This window comes from Anguilla anguilla, chromosome 2 (genome assembly GCF_013347855.1).
Source record: "Anguilla anguilla isolate fAngAng1 chromosome 2, fAngAng1.pri, whole genome shotgun sequence".
Taxonomy (NCBI): domain Eukaryota; kingdom Metazoa; phylum Chordata; class Actinopteri; order Anguilliformes; family Anguillidae; genus Anguilla; species Anguilla anguilla.
The window spans coordinates 42784787-42801327 of NC_049202.1; the positions used below are offsets into that span (position 1 = coordinate 42784787).

Here is a 16541-nt window from a genome sequence, read left to right on the forward strand (position 1 = left end):
TAATACCATAAAATGTAGCTTCCAAAGTAATTATGATACTTGTGTACACTCCCTGTGTAGGCTAATTGATCAGCTATTTTTGTTATCAAGCAAGAACGCAAATTGCTCCCATTTTTTACGTATTAAGACAGGTGATTGGCGCTTTTTATTCGAGCCGATATTGGTTGGACTAGACGCACATGTTGAGGACCTGCTTCGTCATATAAGAATATGCGGAGGGATTTAGTTGAATTTATTATATCATCCCTTTACAAAAAAACTCAGACCCTCTGCTGCTGAGGAACAAAACTAAACGGCACGACACAGTTAATATTTCAACGAGGCATCCAATGGAACAAGTCATTTCTCTGACTGATGTATTAATGAACCACTCACCTTCCGCCTCCTCGTGAACTATGTGGGTTTTTGGAAGACGCTCCCAACCAATGAACAGTTCAGTGCTCCCAACCCATTCTAGGCGGGGTCGCTTGTTTTTTTTTCAGACAGACGCAACCAAAACGAATGTGGCTAACTGGTGGTTGATGTCTAGTAGCCTAGCCTGTCGGTGTATAACGTGGAACGGAGGAAAGAATCCGAACTATGACTTCAACAAATACATTTAAAGGCATTGATTCGTGTGGCAAACCAAGCTCGAGGTAAGGTTAACGTTAAACACCAAACCAGCTAGAAGTTTCACAAAGTAGTTAACGTTAAATAGAAACGCTGCGAACGAGATATGCGGTTAGTGACGTTACAACTCGTTAGCCAACTGCTATTAAGACAATACGGCCAAGTCTGCTATATTGGCTGACTTCTTTGGCTTATATGAGCTTTAACATTTTAATAAATAATTTAGTTGGAGAGAATTTTTATTTGGGTCAGCGCTATCATAAGTTAGCTTACGACGCTTGACTGGATTCTTCTCGCTGTGCTAGTCAATGTGCTGAAATCTTTTATTCCTGTGTGTTGTTAGCTGACTGGCTAGTTGGCTTGTAACGGGTCTCTTTATTTCCAAGTAAGGATGTAATCAAACTTTGGATAGCTAGCTGTCATGTTACACGACTAGTTGTGCAGAAACTGCATAGCATACCTGTACGGTAATATATATACTTTTAGCTTGGGGTTGATCTTTTAATTTTTTTTTACTTCTAGTCTACCAAGATAGCTTGCTAGCGAGCTAGTACCGTTTTACGTAATTATTCTAGGTTAGCTTCCGTACCGTCGCTGGCTGCCTGGAACGTTCACAAAATCGTGTTACTAGCCAGCCAGCTAGGTAGCTAACGTAGTGTTATTCGGACTATTTACATTCCCACGTGGCGTTGCTTGCAGTTGCTTGCAGTTCACAAGACAGATCGGTGTTTTATATTTAGACTACACCTAAATGACTGAAAAATGACTGTTGTCGATATCTTTTACGTTTAGTGTGGCTTCGCATGCTACATCGTCAACTAAGGTTAAGGTTACCAAGTTTACAAGTATCGAATGCTTCACGACTGGGAACAAATGATTGCAGACGTTTACTGTTAGGGGTATGATTAACCCGTCTTTCACTGTTCAGATTCAAGAAGACAAGATCCGACTGATATTGGCAAGCAGCTCTAAATAAAGCGACTGTTAAGTAGTTGACTGGCTAACACAAAAGTCTGGCAGTTTATTCTTGCAGGATAACAAGCTGCTTATGGTCATATCGTCGCATAGGTGGATTATAAGAAAGCTTTAGCTAGTAGACGTAACCGCCCTAGTAACAGAATAAAGCCCTCTGTGATGGGCGTATCGTTCACAGATACGACCAAGAAAATGATAAGCTGCTATGAAGGTGGAGAATGTGAATATGAAAATATTTATGTAAAATAAGTCCACGCCCTCAGCACATGACGGAAAGGCGAGCTGGGTATTTAAGCAGTTGACAACTTTACTGGGGTTCGTTTTCAGGGTACTCCGACCCCCTGGAGGAGGCTCTAGTAACTTGTTTGGGGGTGGAGATGAAGCAACTGCAGGGACTCGATCGAGCAAGATGGCCTCCACCATTTTCGCACCTCCAGAAGAACCTCTGGGAGGCCCAAAGAGGACAAACCCACCAGGTGAGGCCTGTTTGATAGTCTGAACAGACCCAACCTGGGTTCTCTGTCATGATATGTGGATTTTTGGAGTGGGTTTGAAAATTATTACCACACTCTGAATCTATGATCAAAGAAGGATCTCACTTTCTTTATATTGCCTTTACATTGCATTACTCTCCCTCTGATCACAATGGCAGCCTTTTTAAATGTATGGCTGGTGGTGAAAACAATTGCCCTTCTCCCAACAGCAGCCCTTAGATTGAACATGCCTCCAAATATACAGAACATCTCGGTGTAAAATAGGTTCCTGGCACATCGCTATCTTTTTTAAAGTGTAATCTCAAGTGGCTGTCACATGACCCTGATATCCTTCCTAATGGTTCTCAGCTCTGTCGAACGAGTTGCCATAGAATTCAGGACTTTAAGCCGTCCTCTGTAATGCTTGGTACACACCAAATGTCTGGTCTTGGATCCCCCACAAAGTGTCTCTGTACAGCCATGCATGATTTGAATAAAAGTATTCATTTCTGAATTAGTACCGTCGAATGAGGTGCCATGGTTGTGTTCATGAATGTTTAATTGCATGTTCTTCCATCTCTTGTGAATGTAGGAGGGAAGAGCAGTGGGATCTTTGATGAGGCAGCGGCAGCCCGTCCTCAGCAGAGGCCAGTTCCCTCTTCTGGAGCCAGCAGCAGTATTTTTGGGGAGGCAGTTAGCGAGCTACCAACTGTCCGCAGCCACCCAAACAAGCCAAAGGTACTGAGCTCACACTCCAATAAGACTTGGTGCGTCTTTTGTAACGGCACAGTTTTGGGCTACAGAGCTCTTGGAGGGCCGTCACGGTATGCCAGTTTCTCCTTTCTGTAACCCAAGTTATCACGCAGAAGTGCAGAGCATAGTTCGAGCAAGAAGGACTTGGGCGATTAAGGACTAGCTGGTTAGAACGAAACCCTGTGACCACCATGCCCCCTCAGAACCCAGTTAACAAAGTCATGCATAAACAAATTAATTTCTTAAGCCCGAGTATGTATGTATGTTTGTGATGTCATTTTTGTGTCTCTGTTGCTACACAGGACAACATTGGCGTGCATGGTACACCACAACCTGAAGGTGAGTACTCTGTCAACAACTTTGAACTGCTCAGAAATAAAGCTGTCAGAACACACATGGTCCAGAATTCTGGCACACCCGTTGATAAAGATGTACAAAAACTGCATAAAATGAACTATGAATGTGGAAATGTCACTGGCTGGGCTAATTTGATGGATTTCTTTTGGAGGTGTGCAATATTCATTCCATTCTGTAACTGAAAGCCATTCAGCAAGTAGTTTCAGAGCTTTGGCAGTGGTCTCTATAGAGGAACACAAACAATTCCCCCCTCCAAATAAGGATGGTTCTATCCAATGAAAAAAATATCACTGTAGCAGGCTGATAGTGAAAAGCCTGCAAGGGAGCGCCCAGTATGGATGGTGAACAAAATACCTGCTCATAAATTGAGGGAATTGTCTGCCTATATATCCCTTTATATAATCTACCCTCATTTCAAGACTTAAGCAGCAGCATGCATCTGTGTATGTTTTAGTATATCAGTGAGGTAAGTGGTGGTTATCTCAGTTCTCACATCTATTTTGCTGGTGCAGTTCTGACATGCCAGTAAGTACAGCATAAAGCTCTCGGCGTTCGTGTGGCAGCAACACCAATTGCACATTAAGATGCGCTTTTTCCTGCATGTACTTTACACATTTAAAAAAAGACTGGTTTAACCACATCGGGAAGCGTAGCTGTACATAGATATTAATGTTGGTATGACAGGCGGAGTTGTTTTTATTTTTTTTTAATCTATAAAAGACTCATCCAAGCCACATGGAAACGTTTTGGTTCAGATCCTCGCTCCGGAGGACGTGGCACGAGGATGATTTTCTCCCCCCCTCTCTTTGTGCTCCAGCTCCACGGCAGGCGGAGCGCCCTGCGCGGAGTGGGAAGGGGAGCACTTCGGCGCCGTCCGCTCCCAGCAAGGAGCCCCCCCAGCCGCAGGCCGACCCGCCCCCCGCCCAGGCCTCGGCGGACAGCCACGAGCCCCGCCTTGGACCCGTACCTCGGTCCCACAACAAGGTCATCCACCCTCCGGGGGGCAAGTCCAGCGTGGTCTTCTACTGATCGCCTCCACCGGCCCCCATCTCTTTCTCCACGGCTGTCCTTTGCACTTACTCCTTTCCCTGCGATGAGGAATGTTTTCTGAAATTAATGGCCAAAGGTTTCTTGCCTCCCTTTTTTTTTTTTTTTTTTTTGGAATGTTGGGGGGTTTTGTGGTGCTATAGGAATGGCTTCGAATGGTTAGCTTCAAATGAAAAACATTTGCCATTCCTGTTAAATGGGTGATTTGGATCACGTCTTCAAAATTTTGAACCAGTACACTGATGTGAAAACGGCGCACAATTGCGTAGCTTTCGTTCATGCAGCTGAGACAGAAGCTCTACAGGAATTTAAATTTCAGAGAAAGGGTTCCCATTTCCATCCACCCCAGAGATGACCTCATGCTGTTGTTTCAGTTTAAACAACTCCAGGGCCTTGTTCTCTATTCTTTTTTCTCACCCGCAAACTAATCCAGCTGAACCAAATAATATCCCTTTTAAATTAATGTGTTGATATAAGAACAAAGAAATTTAGCATTTTAGTGTTTTTCCTCTGACAGTTCTCATTTATTTTTAGTCGTATGCTAGGGAAGATCTCTGTTGTGTCACTCTGTCTTGTTCTGTTATAAATGTGAAAAAAGTTCAGGGAAAGCTACACCAAAAATTAATGAACAGAAAAATCAGTGGGTAGCCAGCCTACAAAACTGAATACTTTATACTTTTTCCTCGTATCGTTGGTCTTATGTGTGGGAACAACATGCCAATATCCATTATGTAGGGTCTCCCATTTCTGCCACTGCCGGTTCTACTAAAGAATGTGGTATTAAAACTCGGAAAGGCATTTTATGTTTTAAATTAAAACTGCAAGACAAATGTGAACTCTCAAAAGCGGGTGGAAAAAAAAAACCCTAAATTGAACAAAATGAGAGGATTCCTCGGCAAGGAGGAAATCTCACTATGTGTTGGTGTTCCAAACGTGTTCACTCTTACCAGCCTAAGTGCCAGCCTTTTCCACGCGTGCCTTTTCTACATGCAGCTGCGCCTAACGGGCAGCGTGTAGTGCAGGAGCAGTGAAGTCCCTGTGGTCTGTGTATTGCAATAAAAATGGTTGTATTAAATATTTGGTCACTTGTTTGCTTTTCTCTGCTCCGTTTACACTTTCAGTTTAGGAACACACACTTTATTTCTATATTTTTGACAACGTGAGACGATTTCATAATTTCATCAGTTGGGCATTAAAAGATTCAAATAATTCCTTTTCCAACATTGAGGAATTAGAATGAACAATGACATTTGAAAGTTAGTGTGTTAAAAGAAGCAGTAACATCATAGTAAAGAATTTATAAAAAAACAGTACACATTTAGAAGTGTTTTCCCTCAGATACTTTGTATGGCACTACATGGACTAGGACATTTTTCAGTAAATATGACAGTGCTTCCTTCGTGTGCAAAGTCCTTTTGATGTGTATAAGAACACTTAGTCACTAGCCACAAAATTGCATGTTTAAATTGCCTGAAAATTATGCCCTGCGTTCCTTGAACAGCATTTCAGTTCCATATGTATACAACATTTTGTTGTCTGGTATACTGACGCACAGCAGAGCAATGAACATCTGCGCATTTTTTAATGACAGCTGCTCAACTCATCTTAATACTTTGTGATCACAGACGACGAGCCCTGTCATTTTAACAGCACCTCGCATGCATGGTTTAAATTTTAAAAACCCAACTGTACAGAAGTGTAGTTTAGATCGGTATTGCACAAGCTACATTAGACACTGTTCACAGGCGTCTCCAGCCCAGCTGGCAGACTGCGGATCCGGAGGCACGACGGTGGGGGTGTGAAGCCGCGGTTTCCCTTTAGCATCCATCTCCACCTTTTACCTGTCCCGGTTTCTAGCTGTTGTTGATGGAAGGGGAGCCGGCAGACGCCTCTTCCTCCGGTGTCTCCTCTCCCTCCAGCAAGGGGTCTCTGTCAGGGGGGCTTGCGGGCTGCTCCGCCGCAGATTTCTTGGTGGTTTTGTTTAGCGTCCCACCCTGCGTGAAACAAAACTGCATGTTGTTCTGCCTTTCAAACGACGACTGAAGACTCACCTCTTCAGGCTGCACCTCTCCCCATCCCTCCCTACCCCCCTGTAAATAACTGTAAGCTGAGGGTTGTAACTAGGCAGCTGTTTCGTAGGTGACTTAGGTGCATTAACTGTCTTAACTACTGCTTGTATTTTTTTTCCATAGACTGCGTTGTTGCCGTTCTCGTTGTGGTAGTGTTAATCAGTTTAACCTTCAGGGTCCAAGTTGAACTATGCGGTTGTTCCCTGCACTTGGACCGGTACTTCTCTCTAGGGGTTTCGTCATACTTGTTCCTGGTTATGGTTATACACTTTGTTGTACGTCGCTCTGGATAAGAGCGTCTGCCAAATGCCTGTAATGTAATGTAATGTAATGCCCAAGCGAGTGAGGTATGAGGAATGCCTTAACGAGCAGCATAAAATACAATATCATTTTAAATAGAAAGTATTATTTAGAATACAAACCCAGACCTAGAAAAATACAGTAAAATCTTTTAGGAAACTAGTAAACACTAACGAGCAATCTGTAAACTTTGAGTCATCCAAACTGGCTCAATTTCAAACAGTACAGTTGACAGCATACAGTACATACACATCTCAGAGCACAATAAAGACTGGCTGAATACAAGTGCGTTTTCTATTCTTATCTTTTCTAGCAGTGGATGAGTTGGAAGAAAACAGGAAACAGGAAGCGAAGGCAGCTTCCTGATGGGGCAGAAGAGCAGCCGGCTGACCTGGCGGTGGTCGACGATGTTGAGCAGCACAGAGGTGACGATGCAGCTCACGGTGTTGGCCAGCATGAACACCATCATTCTTTGCCAGCGCCACAGGGGGATCTTGGCGTCACTACCGGGAACAGGGCACAAAGGCACCACACTTCAACTCACTGCTTTTACTCCCCAGCTTACCCAACACAGGGCTAAGCATCACTCACGGAAGGAAAAGCATTGTTAATATCCATTACTGTAAAGTGCTTGTTCAGTACTTGGTTCTCAGAGCTGTACCTGGATGTGGTTCCAAGAATTTGGCCCACGATGAGGTTGGAGAGGCCGATGCCAATCATCTGCACTGAGGTGGCCAGACCCATCGCTGTGCCCAGGGTTGCTTGAGGAACAATCAGCGGAATGGAAGGCCACATACTCGACTGGAAAATGAAGGCATGCATTTACAGACAGAGCTCTAGTGATAAAAATGCCATGTTATGTACTCTGGTATCAATAAGGCTTTCTGCTTTGTCGAAAAACTAGTTCACATGAAATTTATAAACATGACAATGGTAAACTTCAAAACAGAATTAGGCAGTATGCTGGAGTAAACGACTGCATGGCAACAGAAATTCAGCCCATCGGGCTAACCTGCTCTATAAATAGCCACCTTCTCTTATCGCAGCAGATGCTATAGAAGTCCAGGACCGGATGAAAGAGCTTGAGACTAAACGCCTCTGAAATTCCAGTAAACTCGCCATGCCAGGGAATTCTGTGTATGCTCAATGCGCCTTGGCAGCCAATGTGACGCATATGGACACGGCTGCACCTTCTGCCATTTCACATCAGCGAGACACTGTTCTGCTTTCAGTCACATAGCTTTGCTGAAGCAAACAAGGCTACGTACTGAGGCTAGGAATGAACAAAGGGGACAGTTATTAAAATGGAAATGCTCTGTCAACATTCGAGCCAATCTTAAAAAGCCGCCATTCACCATAGGCTAGCAAAATGCTAATCAGCCGAATGTTCAATTTTGAATGCCTGAATACGTGGATCCAGGAGAGGGGGGTATAATAATAATAACTGCCAGTCTCTGTGTTTGCAAGCAGTATCTGGCAGTTATTTTATCACAACACTTGACTTTATCGTCCAGTGCACACCACAATGTCAAGAGACTCTGACAGTCCTGCCATCAGGATCCTAACAGCCATTTCCTATTCCCCCATCAGCCTTGTGATAGTAACATTTCCCACTAAATAATTCCAGCCAACAACCGTGAGGAAATAACAAAACGAGACTGGAATTATTTTACTATTCCTTTGTGAACATGTACTTTCAAGGAAATGTGTCAAGCACACATTTTTAAACATGGAGTTAAAAATTAAACTGGGCCATTACATTACCTATCAGGACACTTAATTGGTATTGGCTTATCATTACAATGCATTTCATACAACCTATAGGAACAAGTACATATTTTTTAAACGAATATGATTTTGACTGATGCTTTAAGGACATAACGTCATTATGTTACCCTTTGATGTTGTGTTTGTGGAACAAAATTTGGAAAAATGGTTAGCATTTTTTACAGTTTGGGAGAGAATTTCTCTCACTCGAGTTAAGAAGGACCTGTGAGTGAGGCTGGCTGAAACCTTCTTGCTGACTAGAATGTTCAGCTCAGGGTCAAGTCAAGCTGAAAGGTAATTCGGGGTCTGGGAGAAGGGAAACCTTCAACCAATTAAAATTCTCCAAAATATTACCAAATGATCTTGCTGAATTTTACAGACCTCTGGTCAATTTACTGATGTATCAGCTGTAAATGTACTACTCAACTAAACCTTCATCCCTGCATTGTAATAATGGCTGCTTTATACCAGTCATTCCACGGTATGCCATTCAAATTTCCATGTAAATGAATGTGCAGTTTAGAGAAGAATACGCAGTTCCTCATCAACTGCATATTAGCTAATGAGACCCTTCTTTTATTGTCAGAGAGGAAACCGAAGGCCCTAAATGTGACTGCTATGGGCATACGTGCCCTTTCTCCGGCTGAACAGAACACTCGTTATCAGCCGCTAGCCCTCGCGTGGGCTGTGTACTTTGCTCTCATCCTGTCATTAACGGTTCACGTGAGGATGTCTGTCATTTACGAAGAAGCATTATCTTTCCCAGACTGCTCCTCACTCTCTGACCAAATTTCCACTTCGACGAGGATGATGCTTCTAATTGGGTGATTGTATTTGCGTGTGACCACATTCGTGTAATTTCCCAGTGGAGGCGTGATGGCTGACTTGGTGTGACAGGCAGCACCGATGTTCACGGTGAGCTAACTGGGCCGCGGTGCCCCGGGAGCAGGGACGACGCGGCAGACTCGCGACCAGGCGGACGCCACTCACCGCAGCGAAGGAGTAGGTGACCCCCAGCCAGACGGTGGAGACCAGCGGGGGCACGTAGGTGAAGGCCAGGAGAGCGAAGACGGGCAGCGTGAGCACGGCGCAGCCCAACGCAAACACGCCCCGCCGACCCACGTAGTCCTGAAACACACAGAGCCGCTCGTTACACAGCCGAGACAACCGAGGCGACATAGCTCAGGAGGTAAGACCGATTGTCTGGCAGTCGGAGGGTTGCCGGTTCAAACCCCGCCCTGGGCGTGTCGAAGTGTCCTTGAGCAAGACACCTAACCCCTAACCCCTAACTGCTCTGGCGAATGAGAGGCATCAATTGTAAAGCGCTTTGGATAAAAGCGCTATAAAAATGCAGTCCATTTACCATTTACACGCTGCCTTTTCAACCCTCAAACAAGTCTTATCGTGTTCCTACCATCTGCGGCAATAAATTAATCTTGCAATACACTCCACACCTCATGTTTGGTTATGTCAGATGCTTGTCAATGATGAGTTTAATTTCTTGGTAATAAATTGTTCTTTTTTTAATTTTTTTTAAAATATTGATGTTGTCTCCATCTTGTATCGACTGTGGCCAATCAATCGTTACACGATGACTAAGAGGTTGAATTGCTGGCTTTCAGCTTTAATTGAGGGTATTTACATCCATATCAGCTGCATGAGCATGCATACATACTGAAACACATATCCACACTACACAGCAAACAGGTGGTTTAACTGAAAATATAAAAATACGAACCACGTTTAACTAAGAATGGAAGAAGTGTACAATTTCAGTTCTGTGATAATCCTCAAATAGGCGCATACATGCAGTAGCGTGCCCAAATAACACTTGCTCTCTGGGTGTGACAAATGGCCAGATGGTAACAACTGTGAGTCACAGGTTAGTCACAGATGGAGCAAAACTACTGCCAGGATTCATTTTCACACCTACTGCTCATATATAAATCAGCCCTGTTTCTTCTCATCTCCACTCTTCTCTGTAGCTCTCCTTTTCATGTAACAGAACTGGCCAAACTAGACTCAAGACTCCGGCACCCGGTAAGCAGTACATTTTGCTAAAAAGTGTGGGTGTATATGCGCTTAATGTGAAATAAATGATTACGATTTTGTCTGACACTGTTAATTTCTTACGTTTCTCTACACCCAGTATAACCCAAACTCTGGTCTTTCAGCGGTGTGGGTGACGCAGTGGGTGGCATTCTGAGGGAGAGAGACTGCGGGCACCTGCTCATAGCAGTAGGGAGAGGCTGGTACCTGCTGCTGCTACTCACAATAAGAATGCCCACGGTGGCAGAGAGCACCAGAGAACTGTCGTACACAGCGCCAGCGATGTAGGCGGCCTCCTTCTGGCTGTACCCGCTGTACTTGTCCTGGATAAACTTACTGTGGAAGAGCAGGGAGCAGGGAAGAGCAGGGAGAGCAGGCATCAAATGGATGAAGGAGGAACAGATGAAAATGCACTACTAAACAACACAAGTCATTCTTACAGGCTGCTACATCATAACCTTACCGCACTGCCAAACCAGTCGCACATACAAAACTGACTAAACTCAGTGTGCCTATAACCAGGAGATTTTAATGACAAAGAGAAAAGCTCAATCTGCATAACGAAAGTGTAGGAAAGTGCCAAATTGGATGAAGATAAGAGGGGTTTTTTGATAGGATCTACACACCCTAGAAAAACAGGCTCTACAAGTATCGAAACTTCACCTCCTTCAAATTTCATAACGCTTAACACAGATCAAAACAATGACTGATTTCTGAATTGCATCTGCTATCTTTTAAGTTATAACAATAATTTTTATCTTACCTCTAATTTAATCTTATTGCGCTTCTATGAATCGCAAGTGTCACTGAAAATGCCAATGTACTGAACATACAGATTGACCTATATGACATTTGATTGACTGGTCGCTTGAACAGTAAGAGAATCCTCCTACCTGGCATCGGCAATGAAGGGGAAGATTCCATTGTAGAAGAACATGATGGTGAGAACCAGCAGCCAGTATCTGAGGGAGAGCTGGCGCAGGTCCTGCACCCTCTGAAAACACACAAGTACATTCTTCTCATCTACAGAGAAAACACCAAACTTAGCGCTGAAGCTAACTCATATTAGCGTCGCTGGGATGGCACACACATTTGTAATGGTGCTGAGTCATTGGAAGCACAGGTAAATGAAATTAAATGTTCAGGGGTGTGGGAGGAGAAGTGGGCTACAGTGTGTCTGGGCGTTTCTGTGCCACGTTGACCAAGCTCACTCTCTCACCACTTTGCGAGATTCTGCCTGGATGGCCCCATCCAAGCCCAGCTGCTTCATGCCAACCTTGTCCAGGGAACTGACCACCACGGCTGACACGAACCCCATCACGCATAGGAGGGTACCTGTGCGCACACACACACAAATGTGTGGTGGCAAATTCAGTCCGCTTCACCGCGTAGCGTTTAAAAACTGCCCACTCTGCGTTGTGCCAATAGAGGGCGCTGCTCACACGCAGAAGTTAGGACACATCAGAACATGCCGAAATCACATCAGAAACTCGTTAAGGTACTCACTCACCCCCCCATAGTGTCCACTGCATCCCAAACTGAGCCTCAAACCTCTGGGTCAAGAAGAAGTTGAGAACCGAGCCAAGGCGGGAGAAAGCCAGGGTCAGGCCAAAGGCCAGGGCCAGCTCCTTCCCCTTGAACCAGAAGGCTGTGATTCGGTTCTGGACAACTACACAAAGAGAGGGGGAAAAGGTTGAAGGTGTACCAACTAACCACAGAAAACCGCACATTTTGTGTGTTCCTTAACAGGAAATATTCTAAATTCATAAGCACTATATACATAGTCCTTACTATCTTGGTTCTACTAAAAAATCATTTTAAAATCAAAATAATTGAATATTTTTTTTTGCATCAATACATGTAGACTCTTTACACCACAAATACGTCCAAGAGCAAAAAAATGTGTTTTGGGTATTTGCACAGTTGCATATGTAAATAACTGCCTGTTAACTGTATCTTTCTAAGTATGTATCAAGGCTGTGTATAAACATGGAGGCCACATTATATTATTTTACAGGACCAGGTTTGAATATGGATTGAGAGGCCCGAAAGCTTCATCTAATCTGTGTTTAGGGCAAGTACATAAAATGCATAGTTATCAGCGATAGTTTCATATAATGGTAAAGACTCAAATACCACAATAAGAACATTCAAAAATGCTAAACAAAAATCTAAAACTTGAGGAAATATAGAAAGGTGCTATTGATATGATTGCAAGACAAATATCTATCTATGATTGCTGTGCCTTTCCCGGTTTTTGCCTTTTGTTTTTATTTTTCCTGTTAAGCACTTTGAGCTGCAGTCTGTATGAAAGGTGCTATACAAATAAAGTTATTATTATTATTATTACTAGCACTCATTTTTTTGTATTAAAAAGTATAGATAAAACGTTCATTATGCATTTTTGTAAATATGGGAATGTGGATCTGATTTTAGGAGACCTGATCATGGGTCTTTGAACAAAACAAATGTACAATACTTTACAGAAATGCCTCTTCAAGTCATACCTGTCCCTTTGGATACTTCCCATGCTCAACCAAATATCTGTTTTTACAGAGAGGTTCACATTGTTAAGATAACCAATTATATGAGATTATTATAATAAGGCTAGGGCTATAAAGTTTCCCAATAATAGCCCTAGGTATCCTTTATCCTCTCCCTGACTGAGTAGATTACCGTTTATGCACCCCTTGTCTGGCAAGGTAACAAAATGCAGGGCAATGAAACTACTGGGGCTCTGAGTGCAAACTATGCAATGGAATGCTTTCATTCTTTGTGAAATCCACAATAATTTGTGTGTGCTGCTTAAACTCAGTTCTTTTGTAACTGGCACCAACTAATGGGATTTTACCAAACCTTTGGACCTCAGACTAATCACAACCACATACTGAGTAAAGTTGTATGTATTTATTATGGGCCAGTGTCTTTATTTTAGTTAGCACAAACTGTGTCAGCAATCAATACTACCTTATGACTAACCATGATTCTAAATTGAATCAAATCCTCCCATTTTGTTTGGGAACTGTCTTAATGTCAAATAGAACAGGAGCAGGACTGTGACCCTGGAGTGCTTCAACAAACTGGTCACAGTACAGTTCCAACACTGACATGCAGATGATTTCCCAACTTCTTCCCTGAGCTAGGATACAGGGGGTCGCGCGTGACAGACATGCAGAAGCCTTACTGGTGAGGGAGCCGTTGCCGGATCCGAAGAGCAGACGACCCGTCAGCATGAGAGGCAGCAGGTACTTGGTTCCTTTGAAGTGAGACCCCAGGGCAAAGATGGTAGACCCGAGGACCGTCAAGAAGGAGAATAGGAAGACACCGACTGCAGGAGAATCAGAGGAACCACTGGCCATCATCCAACACAGACTGAAGACCCACTTTTTCAGACTGCATTTTGGTTCCTCTCTCACCCCCACCCTCTACTACTCCCACCTTTTGTACCAATTCAGGTTATGGCATATTTATGGATTTAGGTTATTTTTCTGGCTTTATGTTTCTCTTCTTAAAACATACTATGAATATAGCACAGTTAACTTCCTCAAGAGCTTCAGTTACATGATGTTACATCTTTAATCACTGGTCTAGTGCTATTGCTCATATTAATCAGGTGAATTCAATTTAGCAGGCGCCCTGGATAAGAGCATCTGCTAAATTTGGAAAATATGATGCGATGTGATGCAAGTGCTGAATCTCTTACTTCCTACATGTTAGACAGTTAAGGTTTTTAAGGTCAGGTCTGATGACGTACCACACATGCAGGCCTCAAAGTATCTCCTTCTCCTTTCAGTCTCTACGCAAAAGATTCAAGCAACCTGCATTCTGGGAGTACCAGTGTTGACAGTGACTTGCATGTCTACGAATGCAATCTGGCAGGCACGTTGAAAATCTCAATCATGGACTTACAGCGGTTTCCCAGCTTGTCAATGAGAAATCCCGCCATGATCACCACCAGTGCATTCCTGTGGAGGCAATAAAACAGAGGCGACATGTCTGACACGTGTGAATATGCAAACATCAGATAAAACTGAGTCTCAAATGCTCAGCCACACACACAGTCAAGAACACATGCATGTTTTTGTCCTACTTCACCAGTCATTCTGAGACAGGTGTCCCTATTTTTGTGGTACTGAAAGGAGGAGAATGGCATATATTGTTGTTACTAATAATATTTGTGCTTTGGAGTAAAAAATTACAGCTATTTTAATCTTTATTTCTACATGTGTTTGTTCTGAATGGGTAGAGTGGAAATTTGGATTGGCACAAACACTTGTCACAGTAGTACTTTAATGGTCTGAATCCTCCACGAGAAGGTTTGTGTTAGTGCAAATGCAAAGGAGCACGGGTAGTACAGGACCACTTCACTGGAGGAGGAAATGGTTCTCCTGAGCTCCGGTGGTGCTGCATTAGCATCCCATAAATAGAGCCCAGAGTGTATGACTGGATGTGGAGATCGGGGCATAGGTGTGCTGGAAAGAGACTCACGTCCAGGCATAGATGGCATACAGCAGGTTATATTCCTGTGGAGTCATCCCCAGGCCCTCTACACACTCCACTGTAGCATTTGTCACAGTCGAATTGAGACATGTTAGGTTCTGCGGGAAACGACCGTGTTAGATAATGGCAGCGATAGACAAGGACAGCGGTAACAATTCCTTTTCAACCACTCTCTCTGAAACACTCAGTGATGCCTATGGTCAAGACAGGGGCTCAAATGCTCATATCCACTTAAAATGCATGTTTACATTACTTTACATTGACAGTGATATCCAGGGTGTTTTTCACAGTATATACATTACATACTTGCTTTAAGTTCTCTTTCATTTCCTTCATTAAGAAATTCAAGTGCATTTAGCACCTTGTCAGAGGTATACAAATAGTGTGCACGCTAGGATGTTAACTTGCAGCATTATTATCAAATTACCCTAAATGGTGACTGCTCTAACACCGAAACTTCTGTAGTCTATATGCGAAGTATACTTTCCTGTCAAATACGTATATTGTCATTTCAGTCACGTGACAGAGCAAAACAAATCTAGACTTCTTGGACTCACCCCTTGGAACTGATCCTGCAGTACACTCGGGATGTCGAAACAGAAGTACGAGCCGAAAGTGAGCAGGCAGTTGAAGAACAGCACCAAGAAGCGATAGAAAGCTGAGTGGACAATTAACAGCACAGCATTTAAACATCCCATTTTCTCAGTGAGGAAGTGTAACGTTTAAAGAAACTTTGGTGTATCCAAGTACGACTTAAACACACAAATTTGCCCATTTTGAAACAACACTACTCTGTTTAACTACATACGACTTACTTAACGGCGAGGGGTCGTTACCTATTGCCTATGTGATTAATCCACTCCGCTATCTAGGCAAACCAAGTAGACATTGCTAGTTCAGCAGCTGCACATTTGAAACGACTAAATACATTTCAATTTGTATAATGAGGCTTGAAAATCAACTATTGTAACGCATTACAATGTTTTGAATGCAATAAACCTGATGAAAGATTGTGTATGTTATATCCCTGACCTAGCTACGAACTAAACTGCTGAACAAGCTACCCAGTGAGGAAAGTTAGCGACCAATACCACTGGCAAATGTATTTATTAAGCGAAACTATATAGTTAACCTTACCTTTTTCGGCAGGTTTTGCCATGATGAAAGGACTGTAATATACTATCTCCCAGTATAGCTAGCCGGTATAGCTACTTGTTTAAAAGAACATTTTGTTTTTGTAGCTCGTAGGACCCGCCTTTAGTCTTCACACGTGTGCAACTACGCTTCGACGTCACGCGTAAAAAGAGTGGGATTTATGGATGTAGTGTTACAAAGTTTCTAGAACAAGCGCTGACCCTGGATCAGCCCTATATCTTGTGGAGAGTACGGTCATTAGCTACGATGCGAATACGCTGATCCGGAACCTGTTATTCGCAGGAGACAGTAGGAGGAGCGAAGGACAAAAATTACAATTGTGTGTGAACGCGTGATGGCATTACGCCAGGATAATATTAATACAGTTACCACTTTCGTTCGCATCTATATACCGTTCATTAACTAGCTGTCTTGTTTGGCGATTTTAAAGCGCAAGTGCGCGTCAGTTGGGGAAGGCCGACCGCCGCGGTCATGTTTCTTTTTGGCA

The 16541-nt window shown here is 43.3% G+C and overlaps 2 protein-coding genes across 2 annotated transcripts; one reads left to right on the top strand and one right to left on the bottom strand.

Annotated features, from left to right (window-relative positions):
- Positions 1–465: 465 nt before the first annotated feature.
- On the top strand, positions 466–5289 carry LOC118219703 (jupiter microtubule associated homolog 2-like). The gene is made up of 5 exons (XM_035403039.1): positions 466–635; positions 1912–2060; positions 2650–2795; positions 3113–3149; positions 3985–5289. The coding sequence occupies exons 1-5, from the start codon at positions 580–582 to the stop codon at positions 4194–4196; spliced, it is 600 nt and encodes a 199-aa protein (XP_035258930.1). The 5' UTR covers positions 466–579; the 3' UTR covers positions 4197–5289.
- A 208-nt stretch (positions 5290–5497) lies between these two features.
- On the bottom strand, positions 5498–16058 carry mfsd1l (major facilitator superfamily domain containing 1-like). Its single transcript, XM_035403038.1, has 13 exons — positions 16037–16058; positions 15457–15557; positions 14888–14997; positions 14309–14364; positions 13584–13727; positions 11910–12068; positions 11619–11734; positions 11293–11393; positions 10624–10735; positions 9341–9478; positions 7245–7384; positions 6975–7086; positions 5498–6208 (listed from the first exon to the last, which is right to left on the bottom strand). The coding sequence occupies exons 1-13, from the start codon at positions 16056–16058 to the stop codon at positions 6068–6070; spliced, it is 1452 nt and encodes a 483-aa protein (XP_035258929.1). The 3' UTR covers positions 5498–6067.
- Between the last annotated feature and the right edge of the window lie 483 nt (positions 16059–16541).